The sequence below is a fragment of the Spermophilus citellus genome (genome assembly GCF_964194105.1).
Source record: "Spermophilus citellus genome assembly, chromosome: 9".
In the NCBI taxonomy this organism is placed as follows: domain Eukaryota; kingdom Metazoa; phylum Chordata; class Mammalia; order Rodentia; family Sciuridae; genus Spermophilus; species Spermophilus citellus.
The window spans coordinates 25,274,951-25,291,577 of record NC_138191.1 but is presented as its reverse complement, the minus strand read 5'-3'; the positions used below and the strand labels follow the sequence as shown (position 1 = coordinate 25,291,577).

The window sequence follows — 16,627 nt, the reverse complement described above, 5'->3', positions numbered from 1 at the left end:
TACTGCATGGAGTTGGAAACAACCCAAATGCCCCACAATAGGCAAGTGATTACATAAATTCATAAGCAATATGATGGGATACTTGGGCAATGCAATGACAAGTATGTTAACGATCTCCGTGTGTGGTAACGTGTCCTTCAAATACTGTAATTTGAACAAAGCGGAACACAAAATGCCAGGTACCTACTGATCACTGGGGTGTAAAAATGAGCTTCTGCAAATTAATAAGAACCAAAAGTGAACCTGGAGAGTTGAAAAGAGATTTATTTTTTTCTGTCCTTGTGTTTCTCTTTTCTATAATGTTCAAACTAATAATAAAAAGTAAAATATGATGATAATAATAAGTGGAGAGGGAGTCATAGAAGGAGGAGTGTTTCCTTGCCAGAGTCCAAAAGGGAAGGAGCAGAGGCTGGTATGGAGAGTCAGAGGGCACAGGGGGAAGCAGGAACTGTGCATCCCTATCCCTGGTAGTCTCTCGGGCCAGCTGTCACATTGTCAATCTGGAGTGCTGCTCCAGGGGCACCCTTTGTCAATTACCATGTCAAGGTGCCTCCCAGATCCATGCAACATGGCCCCTTTAGGGGCATAAATATGAAGGTGGTGGTCAGGGAGGGTGTGCCCATCTAGAGAGCTAGAGGCAGAGTCACTGCCCTAGTCACCTACTTTCATATTTCTATTGTCACCCAAGATCACTGCACCTACAGTGAGACCTGACTGGCAGGGGGTGAAAGTCCTATAGGGCAAGCGCAGCCTTTCTCTGGCGGGGTGCCAGGCTGGCAAGGGGTGGGTCTGTGTAAAAGACACAAACTTGGCTTCCCTGAGACTTAGGGACAGTAACTTCCACATGTTTCAAGCTGACCCTGGATCTCAACAACCTCTCCTTAAAGACCCACTTCTCCTCCTGTGCTCCCAGCACAGGGCACATCACCACCACCCACCCACAGCGCACCAGACAGCACAGGTTCTAGCACCAGCTTCGGCCTCCACTCTGCCCTACCTCTGCACCTTATGCCCTACCTGCCCAGAAATATTGACAGTTGCCATGATACCCCAAGCTGCTTCAATCTCTTGCTTTTTCTAAAGCTGATACTTCAGCCTGGAATCTCTTCCCTACCTCACCCAGCTGCTTATCTGTCAAGACAGCTCAAGCATCATCTCCCTCTGAGAAATCTTTCCTGGTCTTCCCCGAGCTCCACAGCACCTCACTCCTTATACCCTACCCCCATACCTGTCCCCAGGTAGATAACTTCTACCTAGAGGCACTAACTGTGCCTCTTCTTACTTGTGTCTCAAGTCCAACATCTAGCTCTACTCCTGGCACATCTGCAGCATTCAATACCACCATCATGCATCATTTAACGCGATGACACATTCTCAGAACTGCATCACCAGGCAGTTTCATCATTGTCTGAAAACCACAGAGTGCACTTACACAAACCTAGGTGATATAACCCACAATACACCTAGACTGTAAGGTATAGCCTATTGCATCTAAGCTGCAAACCTGTACTGAACACTAGGCGACTGCTACACAATGGAATTTATGTATCTAAACATAACAAAACAGATGTATTCACACCACCATAAACACGTGAGAATGCACTGCACTAGAACATTATAATGGCTAATACATCACAAAGTGATAGGAATGTTTCAACTCCATTATAATCTTATGGGATTACTCCTGGATATTTAGTCATTGAATGAAAGATTATGTAGCACATAACTGTATATTTTGTGAATAGAAGAATAAATGAATGAATGTCTAGGATAAATTGGGAATGGACAAAGAGTGAATCTGGTTAACTGGACCAAGCCTATACGTGGAACCCCAATGCCACATTTCGGGGTGGGGGAAGCCTTCCAATTCACCTTCACTTTCAGGCCACTCCTTTCTAGAGCAAGGGTTCTCTTGTCTCCAGGCCCTTTGGAGACTTCCTACTACCACACAAAGTAGTCATCCCTGTAGGTCCCTGCTCTTAAATACTGGCCCCTGGGATGGTTCTCTCGTCTATGTGGATCGTGTGTTCAGTGGGGTAGGCTTGCTAGCAGAGGAACTATCAAGAGGGATGAAGACATTTCTTGGCATCCATGAGAGGCAGCCCCCTTAGCCAGCCCATGTGAAACCATCTGAGGATTGGGCAGGAGGTGGGCAGCCTCCAAGGTTCTCATGAATGTTATATTGTCACACTTCCTGCCTTGATAAGCCCTTTGATCTCTAGCCAATACCTGGTGGGGAGTGGCAGCCACCCATGCCCTCTGCAGTGGCTGATTTCCAGGAATGCCCAGGCTCAGGTCTGACATGAACCACAGAGGCCTACTGCCTCTCTGCCAGACAATGGGTGCCGGCTCTCCTGCCCTCAGTCAAGTACCAGTCCAGCTCATCAGCCTCCTCCCAGACAGGCACTCAGGTAAGTGGAATCTAACCTGCTGGTCTTTTTTCTTGGCCCAAACCACTAAGGTCCCATTCTCTCTAGATCTGACCCTGTCCTCATCCTCCTTGCTAGCAAGACCAAGTAGCAAGACCACCAGCACTGTGGGCCTGGAGCCAGAGTGATCCTGGTCCTGAAAGAATAGAAGAGAAACACTCCCAGGTCCCGCAAGTTCACAGCCTGGATGCTAAAATGCACAGAGAATGGGGGACTGCGAGACAAAGCACTCAGACAATGGAAGTTTACAAAATCAGATCCAAAGATAGACATACCTGTGCTTTAAAAAACTTTTTTACAATCCTAAATTCTCACAAGTTGTGTTTTTCTATTCGAGTTACTTAAGAATTTTCTAACAGTTTCTACCTCTGGTCTTTGAGCAGGCAGTATTTTTTTTTTAGTGTCCCATTTATTAACTTTACTTATACATAACGTGCTGGATATCCAAACCAGGGTCTCTTCTGGGCAACTGCTCTACCACCTAGCTACACTCGGCCCCCTGAGTAGGCAGCTCTGATGTGTAGACTCTAGAAAATCCATAAGGATGAAAACTCCAAAGAGTTCTGAGTGGGCCAGGTATAATTCCTGACCCCCATCTGAGAAAGGGACCAGTGTGGTAACGGGATGGATGAATCTGGTATTCTTGTCTCCATCTCGCTGCCCCTTTTGCTACAGGAATGCCCCAGAGGGAAGTCTGAATGTTCACAAGAGGGGGCAGATGAGAGAATTCTAATAGTTCAAGAACAGGAGCTGAAAGTATGCTTCCTTCCAGGCACTTCCACAGCCCTCATCAAACACAAAGCCTCATGAGGCTGGGTGGTTGGGACACAGCCGTCTCATACTAAGATGTCTGGGGCTCCCACAGTGACTCTTTCACACCCTCCCCAACCTTGAACATAAACCAGTGATGGGGGGGTGTCATTTCAAACCACAGCTTCTTTCTGGCCAGGGTTGGCTTGTTAAAACCCTGATGAGTTTCTGGATATAAAAAGGCGTGTGGGCTTGGAGAGAAATTGGGGAAAAGGCCTTTGGAAAGCTTTGAATGGCTCAGCACAGTAGAGAAGAATCTGTTCTCCACCAAGGAGGGAAAGGTGAGGTCCAAGAATGGGAAAAGAGGAAGAGGAAGCTACGTGGGCAGCAAGTTAGGGGCTTTGTGAGGTGGCCTGGCCATCGAGAAATCCCCCCGTGGTAACAGCCAAAACTACTTGCCACAGCATTTCAGAAATGTGATTTTAAATTGTGCATTATGTGACATAACCTCTCCAATGTGACCCGCGAACCTTCAATAAAAGTTCTGTTACGTGTTACAGCTTCATTTTTGTGGTTGCTTTGGAACAGAGGTGGGGGTTGAAAGGAAAAGGGACTGAGTGACAGCAAGAGCTAAAGAAACAGTCATAAGACCCGAATAGTGAGTAAAAATCCAGACGAGGCAGAAAACTAGAGCCAGAAGTGACCATGAAAATCTAAGTCTCCCCAGTAATTAACAGAAATCCTAGGGAGGGCACTGGACTTTCCACAGGACAAGAGAATTGGTGCCAATGTCATTTGAATCTCAACGGAAAAGCTACTTCTGCTGACATTAGGTGACAAACAGGCTTTGCTTCTCCAGCTAAACTAAGCCTTGCAAAATATAAAATGTGTCACATGCACCTTTGCCATCCCAGGGCCTTAGCACGGAGACAACACATACTAGGGCTCAGGAAGTGTGTGAGCAATCAATGAAGGTCCCCGATGCTCACTGGGCGCTTCACAGGGCTATTGCCTAGGCGGAGCAAGGAGTTGGAAAGGCAATCTGGCCAGGGCTTCTCTGCCTCTGGCTCTCCACCTTCTGACCTATCAGTTCTATCCCAATGACTGCAGCCTGAAGGTCTTGTAAACAGGCAAGACCCAGGAGGAGATGGTGGTGAAGGAGGTCACAAAGGGTTGTGCAGAAACCTGACTGCTCTCACTCTGTTCCATCCCCCATGAAGTCAAAAAGGCAAACACTATCCTTTGGGAAGGGGCTTTTGGTCCCAAGGGTCCGAGGCGGGGGCAGTGAGTGGGCTGTCTCGGGCCGTGGATTTTTCCTAAGAATAGCTGTAGGATGTGTTATGTGGGGCGCCGTGCCCTTTTCTACAAGCATCGCTCTTATGCCCCGGTGAGGCGTTGCCGAGAATCCAGAAGCCCAAAGACCCCTCAGTTCCACGGCATCCTTGCAGGAACCTTGCGCTGCTCACAGGGCTGATGGCGCCACCTGGTGGCTCTAAGGATAGAGCTCACCCTCGGACCCTCAACATCCTCGAGTAGGAAAGAAGGAGGAGCAGCATATGCGGCCCGGCCCAGCGTGGTGACGTCATGACAGAACGCTGATTCTCCCCGCCTCTTTCCCTTCCTTGGAACTGCCAGTACTTGACGTGGCGTCACCGCCCTCTACCCTTACCTTGCGTGCGTGCTTGCGTGCAGCGGAGGTGGCGGCGCGGGCAGGTCGGAGCTGCGCGCTGCTGCTTCTGGTGTTGCTGTGGCTGCCATCGCTGTCCGGCAGTCTTGGGCTGCCGAACAGAGGAGGCGCGGGTCGGAGCAGCGAGAAGCCCACGCAGCTCAGCCCCGGGCCTGGCGGGAGGGTGGGCTAGCGCGTGTCGGAGAGCGCCGCGCGGGCGAGCGGGCGCCAGTGAGGGAAAGAGGCGGGGGCGGCGGGTCAGCCGCGGGCCGGGCCGGCCGGGGGATGTCGATGCCTGACGCGATGCCGCTGCCCGGGGTCGGGGAGGAGCTGAAACAGGCCAAGGAGATCGAGGACGCTGAGAAGTACTCCTTCATGGCCACCGTCACCAAGGCGCCCAAGAAGGTGCGGGGGTTCTGGGTGGCGGCGGGGACCAAGGCTCCAGCCTCGCGGAAGGGGCGCGAGCACCCTGGGCCCGGGCTCGGGTAGTTCGGGACTTCGAAGCTAGGGTTTCGGGTGGTCGGGGACGGCAGGGGTGGTGGAGGGGATGGCAGGTGAGGGGCCCTAGGCCTATCCCGAGCTGAAGAGGCCGCCCCTGACCTCGCTTTCCTTTGTCCCTCGGCCCGAGCCCTCGGGGATCTTTTTGAAATCCAGCAGGGCCAGGCCTTAAATTTGCGGCTGACTTTGCTGGATGAAGGGCCTTGGAAGACGAGAGTGGGAGGGGGTGAGCCAACTCAGCTGACCCCTGTGACTTGTGCAGGGGATGAGGGTGGACAGAAGATCTCCACCCAGGTGAGTGGGTAAATCTAGCTGAGCTTCTTCAGGCGAATCCTTGGGAGCAGTGGCCGTTTTACCCAACAACTGCGTGATAGCTTACAGGCAAGAGAAAAGAATGCGTGGAACGAGGTCTTTAGTGCAGGTGAAGGCAATGAGGGCAGCATAAGATTGAAAAGCAAACTATGGTTTTTCACCTTCTTCAGTCCTCCAGTTGCTCCAATATATGTAAGAAACGGATATTTAAAGGTTAGTGACAGCAGAAATTGTCATGGATGCAGGTTGATCCTAGAGTCATGTGAATAGATTACTTAGATATTGCTCCAGAAAGGAGCTTGGGTGGGATGAAGGGGTGGGTGGTAAGGAAAGATTGTTCATTCTTTACTGCACTTACGGAGGCAGAACAAGTTTCGTCTATTGTGCTGTGGGTTGAGCTCAAAAGACATCCTTCCAGTTCTCTTGGAAATGGCAACCTTTGGAGATTTTAGTCTAACTAGCTCTCTGAGTGCTGGGATTGTGTTCTCATTTACTGCCAACCACATCTTGACTTTCCACATAACAGTTAACAGACCAGAGAAGCTTTGCAAAGAGGTGACCTTTCTGAAACCAGTGAGAACCCGGACAAATATTTTCCTTCAGTGTAAAGAGAGTGTTTCAGAGCTGTCGCTGTCTGCAGTGTTGAATGGGATGCAGAGCTTGTATAAGCTGAACAAAGGTTTGCAGGAATAGTCACTTGTCCTTGAGGCTCCTATACCTGAACTACTTAAGCTAAGGGAGCGAGATGGCTTTTGGTTGTTTTGTTTGTTTGTTTTTTAGTTTTTTTTTAAGCAGTTAATCTGCCTCTCCAGAAATCAAATGCACGATTCAAAGGACAAGTCACCCTTGTATGTTTTAGTTCTGCTTTCTTATAAAATTAAGGGTTTACTGACAATGCCTTTAAAGATTGTGAAAGATCCCTGGATTCTAAGGAGTATGATTAACCTTAGTTTTAGTGCTCTCAGTTCAACTGACTGCTTTGTTGGGGGCCATAACTGTAATCTGCTATTCTTTGAACAAATAGTTACAGTCCTTATAAGCATAATGCTTACAGGTAATACTTCACAATGAATTAGGAGAAAGAATGGGAAATCCCTGATAGCCTAATTCCTTCAACTGTTTCTGTCCTCCTTAGCCCGTCCTCTTTTGTATAGTTGCTTCAGAGTATTAGGCATCTTTATTGTTACTTGCCTTTATTTTAGTAAACCTGTATTCTTGGAAGCATCAGTACTGATAAGCCAAAGCTTGTAGATTGTAAACTGCCAGAAAGTCAGGAATCTTGTTCACAATTGTATCTATTGTGCCTGGCTCTGTACCTTGCATATAGTAGGTACTCAGATATTAATTACCCACCTGGCTAACCAGTCACAGGTATCCAAATGACTGCACCAGGAATATTCCTTTTCCCCTTTTCTTTTTCTTTTTTTTTTTTTAAAGAGAGAGTGAGAGAGGAGAGAGAGAGAGAGAGAATTTTTTAATATTTATTTTTTAGTTCTCGGTGGACACAACATCTTTGTTGGTATGTGGTGCTGAGGATCGAACCCGGGCCGCACGCATGCCAGGCGAGCGCGCTACCGCTTGAGCCACATCCCCAGCCATCTTTTCCCCTTTTCTTCCCGGGAGGAATATTGCTAATGTGTATTATTATGAGGCCAAGTGCTAATGACTTTAGAGACTCATATTCCATTAGCTAAAAGAAGCAAGCCTCTGCCAGGAGTATGGGAAGACCCTCTTGTAAGTTTCCATTTGCTGGTAAATGTGACCCCATGTTATTAATTTTGTTCTTTTTGAGCTTTATTGTGTAGCATTTGTATTAAAATGCTTTATGATGACTAATTACCCATCCTCTAGTGATGATAAAAGGCATTTATTTAGTTAATGGATCAGTTGAGGACTAGTCAAGGTCACAAAGCAAGTCCTAGGTAATCCATTTCTCAGAATTTCAACTGAATTGGACATTATGACTAAAGTCACTTTTGTACCTCTGCCATGTGTTGATAATATGAGAAAGAAAGCATAAGAAAAGTAAGAGGAAAAAGTTCTGTGGCATAGTCCTGAATGGTGTTTAAGAAAAAGGCTTTTTCAAATGGTGCGGTCCTTTACGAGGATTCCAGCCTGGCTCTGGACCAAGTAATCCTTGGATCATTCCAATCCCTGAGGCCCTTGGGAATTGAGGACATTTCTGATGCCAGAAGGATAGAGGTGACTTCAGGGTGACCTTAGTGGTCCTCAGTCAGATCACAATCTAGTGTAATTTTCTGGTCAGCTTTTATTCACTTAGAGGTAAGAATGGGTGCCCATCAATTAAAAGCATAGTACCTGAATTCTCTAACTATGATCATGACTTACTTAGTTTTTTATGCTCTGGGGTCTACCAGTCCATAATAGGGTTTATGAATTTGATTCAAGGCTTGAAATGTCTGGCTGTCAAGAAGCCAACTAAATTGGTTCTTGAGGCTTCTATGCCTCAGTTTCTGCATCTACCACATCCATGCCTGTTGTTCAAACCTGTGGAAATGGAGGCATGTTGGAAATTAAAATGGCAAAAGTAACTTTTTAAAACTCTTATTCCTTCTTTTTAATGATCATTTGCGGTGGGTTATAACAGAATATAACTACAATATAAATATGAAGTCAAAACTATAGAAATAAGGGAAAATATTATTAACCCTCAGGGCTAAGATGGATTTGATTGTCACAGGCAACACCATAAACATCCCCCTAGCTGAGGATGAAGGGATCACAGAGTTATAATAACCTTAGCAGGCACTGGAAAGAATACGTGCTAATTCTTCAGGAAGACAACTTTTCCTGACACAAAATTCTAAAGGAAATTCTCACGAGACCACATTGATAGCTATGTTATTGTTCATATGGTAAAGATTGTTCAAGACTTGTGATGATTTCAGATGGTACAGCTAGGAAAATTTGAGATGAGAAAAAAGAGTATTTGAGTGGTAATGATAAGTGTATACTACCACAGCTGAGGCAGATCCCAGTTTTAATGTTGGCAGTTGTAGTCAAACCAATTAAGTCATCTAGTTCCCCATGATCACTGGATGTTTGTCCCTCTTTTTCTGCTACCTTGTGCTGCAGAGGCAATAACTGTCCTTGGACATTTTGAAAATGACACTGTGTCAAATTGATTCTTTTTTTCATAGAATAAATCCATATCTCCTGTTTGTTGATGAAATTTCCTGCCATCGACATGTTTCTCTGAAATGCCTATCTCAGAACACTGGATGTTTTCTGAACTTCTGAACATTTGTGAGGAGGACTTTCCCAAGTGATACTTTAGTCATTGGACCTAGGACCTGTGCAGTCAGACTTTTACCATTAGCAAAATATAGGAAAGGAAAAGAATGCTAAAGAAACTACTTTTGCTTATAGGATATGTGGCACTGGTTCTTCAGAAGGAATAGGAAGCACACCAAGCAGAGCCCCATCAAGTCCTGCTTAGGTGTTAACTTGATAGCCAGTTAACATTCCAGATATTCATTTTCTCTTTGGAATTGTCTTAGAGCAAATTTTTGGAACAATTTCATAGAATGTACACCAAAAATCACTGAGAAGAGACGGGCTGCTATTACTGTTTCTTCTTTACAGCCTTATTCTCTAGGACAGCTCCTGTTTTAGTGGCAGTCTTTGAACAGGAGTCAAAAATGTAAGAAGGTCTTTTTTTTTTTTTTTGGTGGGCTTTGTTTTTTGATCTGGGACCTTCAGCATGCTCAGCAGGTGCTCTTCCCAGCTCAGATCTTTTTTTTTTTTTTTTAAGAGAGAGAATTTTATATATATATATATAGATATATATATATCTATCTATATATAGATATATATAGATAGATAGATTTTTTTTTTTTTTTTAGTTATCGGCGGACACAACATCTTTTGTTTGTATGTGGTGCTGAGGATCGAACCTGTGGGATACCGCTTGAGCCACATCCCCAGCCCTCAGATCTTTTAAGTTCTTTTAGACATTTAACTTGTAACAGAGAAATCTGTTCATTGTCTAGGTCCTTTGCTGGCAAGATCACAAGTGTCTACCTTTTTGTCTTATCAGGAAGGTATTATTTGGGTCTAGTGTGTTACCTAATATGTCTTGTGAAGTTGCCTGTAAAGGATGTTTTGACACAGAATCCTGTAGATCCACAGTTGCCTGTGACTCCTGATGTTTATTCTGCTACCTGTAGTAGTTAATAATCTGTAAACAAGCACTTTAATGCCCTCTTGGGGCTACTTCAAGGAATTGGCTGGTAAAGGAGAATAATTTATACGTCTCTGATTCTTATTGGGAATGTGAATATTAAATTTTTTAAAAGATGGGCCACCATTTTTACACTCAACATGTAAATTAGCATGATTCCAAACTGAATAATAATTCCAAACACATCCTTCTTAGGTGGGTCAGAAGCATCTTCATCATGTACAGAGGACAGCACATTTGCGTAGACCAGAGTTTTTTCCAACCTGAAATCTGAGAATCCAAAGTTGAAGAGATTCTTTCAAATTTTCCTTCCACTTCTTGTCACCACTATCAGTGCCTTATGTGTGGTAAGCAGTTATGTAAGTTAAGCACTTGATTTTTGGAGTCAAGTTTAGTTTTGATCTCCACCATTGAGAGCAATGGGACCTTGAACAAGGGATTTAACCTCACTGAGCCTATCTTCCCTCATCTGTAAACCAGGAAGTAACAGTAGTATGACCTACATAGATTTGTTGAGAGGATTAGCACTTAGTAAATTACTGTGTTTGCTCCTTTATACCTAGTGTCTGTATATTCTGGTTTACCTGCATATTTATGGTCTTTTCTTATTATCCTTGCATGCCTTTCAGTCAGTGTCTCCTTACACCTGGAGAAGTATGCTGGTTTATGTGGTTACCCTATTGATAACTCTGGGCAATGCGGCATGATAGTTCAAGTGAGAACCTAATAATTCCATGAGAATTATTATCAAAGAGCCCCCAAAATCAAAATGTTTCTGTTGGAATGTCTTTTCAAAGGGGGAAATAATTTTTTTTTTCTAACAAACAGGTTATTTTGTGTAGAGCTTTAACCTGTTGAACACAATGTTTGTTGATTACCTGGACCATGAGAGTTTAGAGCTTGTGATGGGAGTGAGCTGTGCTCTACCTCACCTTTCCTCACCTCCATCCCTCATAACATGAAATGCACCCATAGTATATGGGTATTTGTCAGGCTCTGGGCTAACCTGAGTCCAAAACTTTCTTTCCTCAAATTGCAGCAGTTTGGGGGGTCTTCTCAAACTAGAATCTTTGAGTTATGTGAAACAATTCCAAAGACTTTTTTGAACTGTGACTTCATCATTTTATAGGGGACCTTCACCCATCCTTATATACTCAACTTCCCTCTCCGAAGTCATGTTTCTCCGTGCTCCCCATGGCCTGTTCCTGGTTATGTATAACTGATTTTATCCTGCAGCAGTGTGTGCCCTTTGCTCCACAACAATTACAGAACTAGGTGGAATGTCCATGCCTTTGTTGAAACTCTTGTTTCATTTTCTTATCTCTGTTAAATTTTTCTAAGAAGAATCAGCCTGGTGCTTTAATTTCAGAATATATATAATGATTGGTACTGCCTGGCAGTATACAGTGGGGCTTAATCATTTACTACCCAAACTGGACACAGTTTAGGAAAAGAACTTTGGCAGAACCACAAATGTAAGACTATCTGAGCATGCTCCTGCTTTCTTGCCATGAAAGTCCCAGCCTCTCAGTTAACATATATTACCTATGGGGCTTAATGGACTTATTAGCATGTTTCCCTCTATCAGCCTGAGCCAGTTTACCCTGTGCTCAGTTGTAGATAGAAATGAGGCATAATAAGCAGGAGGCATTTGGAACTGCTCACTGTACCACACTGTTCATCTTGGACCTATCTCAAGCCTAATTCTTTATAGTCTGAAGACTTGCCCAGCAAGAGCATGCCCTATTGTTTCTATGTTTTTCTCTTCTGAACCTGTGAATGTATCATAGTACCACTAGAATCCACTGAGCTATGTGCTTAAAGTGCCAAGGAAAATGCTATGCTCATCTGTAATGTGCACAGCTCTTTGTGAGCTAGATGGTGGATTGGTGAATGGCAGAATGAAGGGACTAAAGGCCTGGAAGAGATGAGAGTAACTGCTTCATTAACTTAGACCTCCTTAATAAGCTGTTCAAACTGTTATAAGCAATGACAGGATTTTGAAAGTTCTATTTTTAATAAACAGCTGCAGCTCTGTTTTAAGGTGAACCTTTAGGGTACATGTTTTCATAAGGGTAATAGGAATTACTTTAACCCTACCTCTCAGAACTGGTTTGACCTCAAGTCCAAGCTTCTGGGCTGTGACCTGTTTCCATTATAGTCCCAGGAGCCTGAAATTTTAAAGAGAGACCTATTAGGAATGTTAATAGGGCAGAGATTCTGATCTGCCTTCTTTGACCAGTTCTACCTTGTCTCCTTCCTCAAAAACCTTTAAGAAAAACTCATCTGGACTCTTCATGATAGTTAACTTTTTTTGGAGATGTGGAAGAGATGATTGTCTTGAATTTTCAAAATGCACATCTCCCATATCTATCTATCTATCTATCTATCTCTCTCTCTCTCTCTCTCTCTCTCTCTCTCTCTCTCTCTATTTCAGAAGAGAAATGAATAGGCATATTTGTGTGGAAGATAGAGAATTGAAATAGGCTTCACTTTTGCATTTTTAAGGGAATGCTTGCAGAGTCCTGGATTAGACTTTAGAATAGTGGTTCTTAATCTTTTGAGTCATAGATCCCTTTAAGAATTTCATGAAAGTTATTGTTTCTTTCCTTAGGAACATTCAGGATTCCCCCCCCCCCCCCAAAATTTGTATGCACTTTCAGAAGGTATTTGGAACTCCTTGAAACTCAGTCATGGATCCTAGGTTTAAAAAAACCCTGATTTAGATTGTCAGGCTTCTATCAGGTCCTGAAACTTCAAAAAGATTGTTTCCAGCATACAGTTTGTCCTTGTGGCTTGGAACAAAGCTGAGACTGTGTTGTCACCCTCCTCCTTGAGATGCTCCTCAGCTGCCCAAGAGACTCATTATAAATGCCTTCAGGGTTTAACTCAGGAACTTTCACATACTGAAACCAGAATTTCAGCAACTTTTTTTTTTTTTTTTTTGGAACCTTCTTAGCCCTACTGCTGTTCATACGCAATGTGAATGTCCCTAAAGTTCTAAAGCTGCTTCAATAGGAGTATTTGGAATAAGGAGCTCATATCCTAGACTAGATGTCAAATTAAAAAAAAAAAATAGTAGTTTGCTTTCCTTTATCTCTCAAAACCAGGTTTGATTTCAGATGGAGCACTCACTATTTTAAAACTGAGCTGATGATACCTGAATCTTACTCATTTGGTTTCTTTAGATGGAACCTACTGAAGTTTAGGACTAAATTTCACACATGTCTTATGTGTTGTGTCTGCCTATAATGTTGTCATTAAAGTTTATTGAATAAAATACTATGAGAGGATCATCCCTGAGAGAAAATGAATGAACTTGAAATCTTTTGGTGACTTGGACTCGCTTGCCCTTTTATTGCACTGAGGCTGTTTTTCTAACTTCAGTCCCCTTCCTAATGGGTGGATAAGGGAATACCAAGAATTACAAGTGAGAAATTATTGAGAATTTCCAACAGTTTAGTCCTTGATAATGCCAGAAACAGAGGTGAGGGAGGAAAGGGCACTAGACACATGGCCTTCAGCCTGTTAGCACAGTACACAAGGCAGTGAGCTCACATCTCTTTACACATAATGAGGAAGGTGATTTAAATTCCTCACCGTGGAAAGAAATTTTAAATTCTTTGCATTAGGGACACTTTGTCAAAAGGTGAGATTGGTATTCTGGTTTACACATGCTCTGGATTTAAAATCCAGAACAGGAGATTTTTACCTACGGGTTTGAGCCTTGGGGGCCAATGATGAACACTTTGATTTTGGAATAAATGTTGGGACCTGAAAATAATCAATGAATTGCTCTGCCTAGCAGTACTAAGCAAATTTCTGTGTCAACTTATCCTACAACCCTGCCCGCCCCTTCTGATCCAGAGGCTGAACTTGGCACTTAAATGCCATATGTGCTCTTGTCTTTTAAATACCATTTAGGAATTGGGCCAAAACTGTCCTAACCAAAAGTTCTGTCTCTAGTTGACACTAAATTTTGCGTGTTTCCTTAAAGTACATGACCAGCGGGATTTGAGGAAAGGGAGACCTTCAGAATTTGGCTGTTTGGGATGAAATATGTTCTTTGTAGAGATGGAAGATGTATACAGTTGTTAAGGCAACTAATTCAGTTTCCTGTTGATGGCCAGGTGGTTCCAACTTCTGATTTAATCCTTTAGTTTTTAGTGCCTAGCTTCTCAGCACCAGACTTCTTAGCAAGCAAGACAAGATTTCCAGTGCTCACTTATGGGGAGAGTAGCCCAGCTGGCTTGTCATGCTGAACTAAAATGAATTGTGAATGTTAATTATACTGATCAATACAGTGGCCTTGGTAACAGACTTGTAGCTGCTGTAGAATCTGTTTACTTCAGGTTTGTAACAGAAAAGAGACCAAGTTGGTTGGGGACATGGTGTTCTCACTGTAATAAGCTGTATTGTAAGTCCAAGAAAAATGCATCCTGTAGGGACTGAAATTACTGCACCCCTTCCCCAGGATTTCCCATTGGGAACTTTACTCTGGAAGTGGTTTCTGGGTTTTTTTGCCAGTTGAGAATGAATCAAGATTGGCAAAGGCTTGGTTCTTTTTGGAGGTGAGGTAAAGAATATTTAAAAATCATAAAGCATAGAAGGAGAATACCTGTGTTAAGAAGCACTTTATTTCTCTACTAGCTTGTAATTGGGAACCTTGATTTATTTATTTTTTAAAATATTTTTTTAGTTGTTAATGAATTTTTTTACATTTATTTATATGTGGTCCTGAGAATTAAACCCAGTGCCTCACACATGCTAGGCAAGTGCTCTTCTATCATTGGGCCACAACCTCAGCCCCTGGGTGTGGATATTTGATGGGATTAATTTTAGCCCTTACATTCAAGAGCTAGAACTTCTGTTGGGGGAGCATGGGGCTCATAATACTGCACATTCTTTTCTGACTCCTTAGGGAGGGGATTAGCTGAGTGCTGGGCGTGTTTGGAATGAGAGCATATTGCCAGTTTTTACTGAATTTGAACTAAAATTTGGTAAAAATGCAGTCTCTGTTTTCCTCAGACTGGCTCTTTGTCATATTCTCCTGACCCCTTGTGGACCCATCAGACAGATGGTCTGACAAGATGGAATTGGTTTAAAGATAGATTCCCTACTTCCTTTGCCTTATTTGTTTGATCTCTGAACAAGGCATGTCTAACCCATTTGTTCCCCGTGTTCCTTGAGTCAGTTTATCAAGAGCCTGGTAAACTCGGTAGGCTTGTGTTTATTTCTTCAGGTCCTGCTTAGAATGTTTCTTAAATCACTTCTTATGGGGTGGGGAAGAATGGAAAGTATCGGTCACCTAAGGAGTTTTTTTTTCAAAATAGTAATTACCTAAACTAGGCTTACTTAATCAGAATGGCAAAGAGGCTGAGAGTAACGGTGCATATGGAGAATGGGTTGACATTTTGAAACAGCTTCCCCAGATAAACTTAAAAGATTTCAGATTTAGAACCACTCTTACATGATCTAGCAAAGCTGACCAAAATTATTATGAAATCTGGGAATGCAGCTTCAACCCATGCGGGATGACTTAGACTGTTAAAACTGCAGCTTTTTTACTTGTACATGACAGTAGAATGTATTTTGACATACTATACATAAATAGAGTATAACTGTTTCTTCTGGTTGTATATGATATGGAATTACATTGGTCATGTATTTATGTATGCATATGGGAAAATAATGTCTGATTTCATTCTACTATGTTTCCTATTCTCATTTCCCTTCCCTTCCCTTCATTCTCTTTTGTCTAATCCAAAGTACTTTTATTCTTCCCTACCCCTATCCCCTTATTGTGAGTCAGTATCCACTGAGAGAACATTCAGTCTTTGGTTTTGGGGATTGGCTTATTTCACTTAGCATGGTATTCTCTGGTGTCATCCATTTGCTGGCAAATGCCATAATTTCCTTCTTTATGGGTGGGTAATATTCCATTATATATACTCTCTACACACACACACATACACACACATTTTCTTTATCCATTCATCTGCTGATCTGCTGAAGGGCACTTAGGCTGGTTCCATAGTTTAGCTATTGTGAATTGAGCTGCTGTAAACGTTGATGTGGCTGCATCATTGTAGTGTACTGATTTTATACCTTAGGGTATAAACCCAAGGGGTGGGATAGCTGCATCAAATGGTGGCTCTATTCCAAGTTTTCTGAGGAATCTCCATACTGCAGAAAGATAGTTTTGACTAAGTTAGTGAGCCAGATAGCCAGCCAAAGAGCAGATTTGAGACTCAAACAAAAAAAAAAAAAAAAAAAAAAAAAAGACTTCTTTTTACTCTTGAAGGGTCTGTTGCTATTGCTTTATTGTCAAATAAGACCCAATGTTAATATGTCTCTTTCCCTAGAAAAGTTGGTGTTTGACTGGAAAGAATGGCCAGACCTCTCAGGGTTAGTACAGGGTGTGACATGTACTATAGAAACATGAATGAAAGCTCAGAGGGGAACTTGGGGAGAGAGAATTATGTAGAAAGCAGGGCCAGTGTGAAGGCTGGATCATAGTGAGTGCCCACAGTCCAGTGCCAGTTCTGCCTTTTCCTCTCAGAAAGCTAATCTCAGAATAACCACAGGTCCACACCTCTTTACTGTAGTGTGGTCTTAACAGGAATATTCATTGTTCTGCCTAAGGTCTTAGGGAAGTTTTCCATACCTGTACCAAAAGATTGCCAAATAAGGACTGTATTTAGGCTGTTCCAGGCTAAACTTGTCAGATTCCAGTAGCAAGCAGAGCCCCTAGCCCTCCTCTGAGAA

General features: G+C 43.2%; 1 protein-coding gene across 2 annotated transcripts in view; it reads left to right on the top strand.

Moving 5' to 3' along the window:
* Positions 1-4,866: 4,866 nt before the first annotated feature.
* Positions 4,867-16,627, top strand: part of AHCYL1 (adenosylhomocysteinase like 1) — a gene marked incomplete at its 3' end in the record, with an annotated part of 39,003 nt that continues 27,242 nt past the window's right edge. For both annotated transcript variants that reach the window (XM_081305315.1, XM_081305316.1), the window contains exon 1: positions 4,867-5,250. In XM_081305315.1, coding sequence (XP_081161441.1) covers positions 5,131-5,250 — 120 coding nt within the window. In that variant the 5' untranslated portion in view covers positions 4,867-5,130. The remainder of the gene's footprint in view (positions 5,251-16,627) is intronic.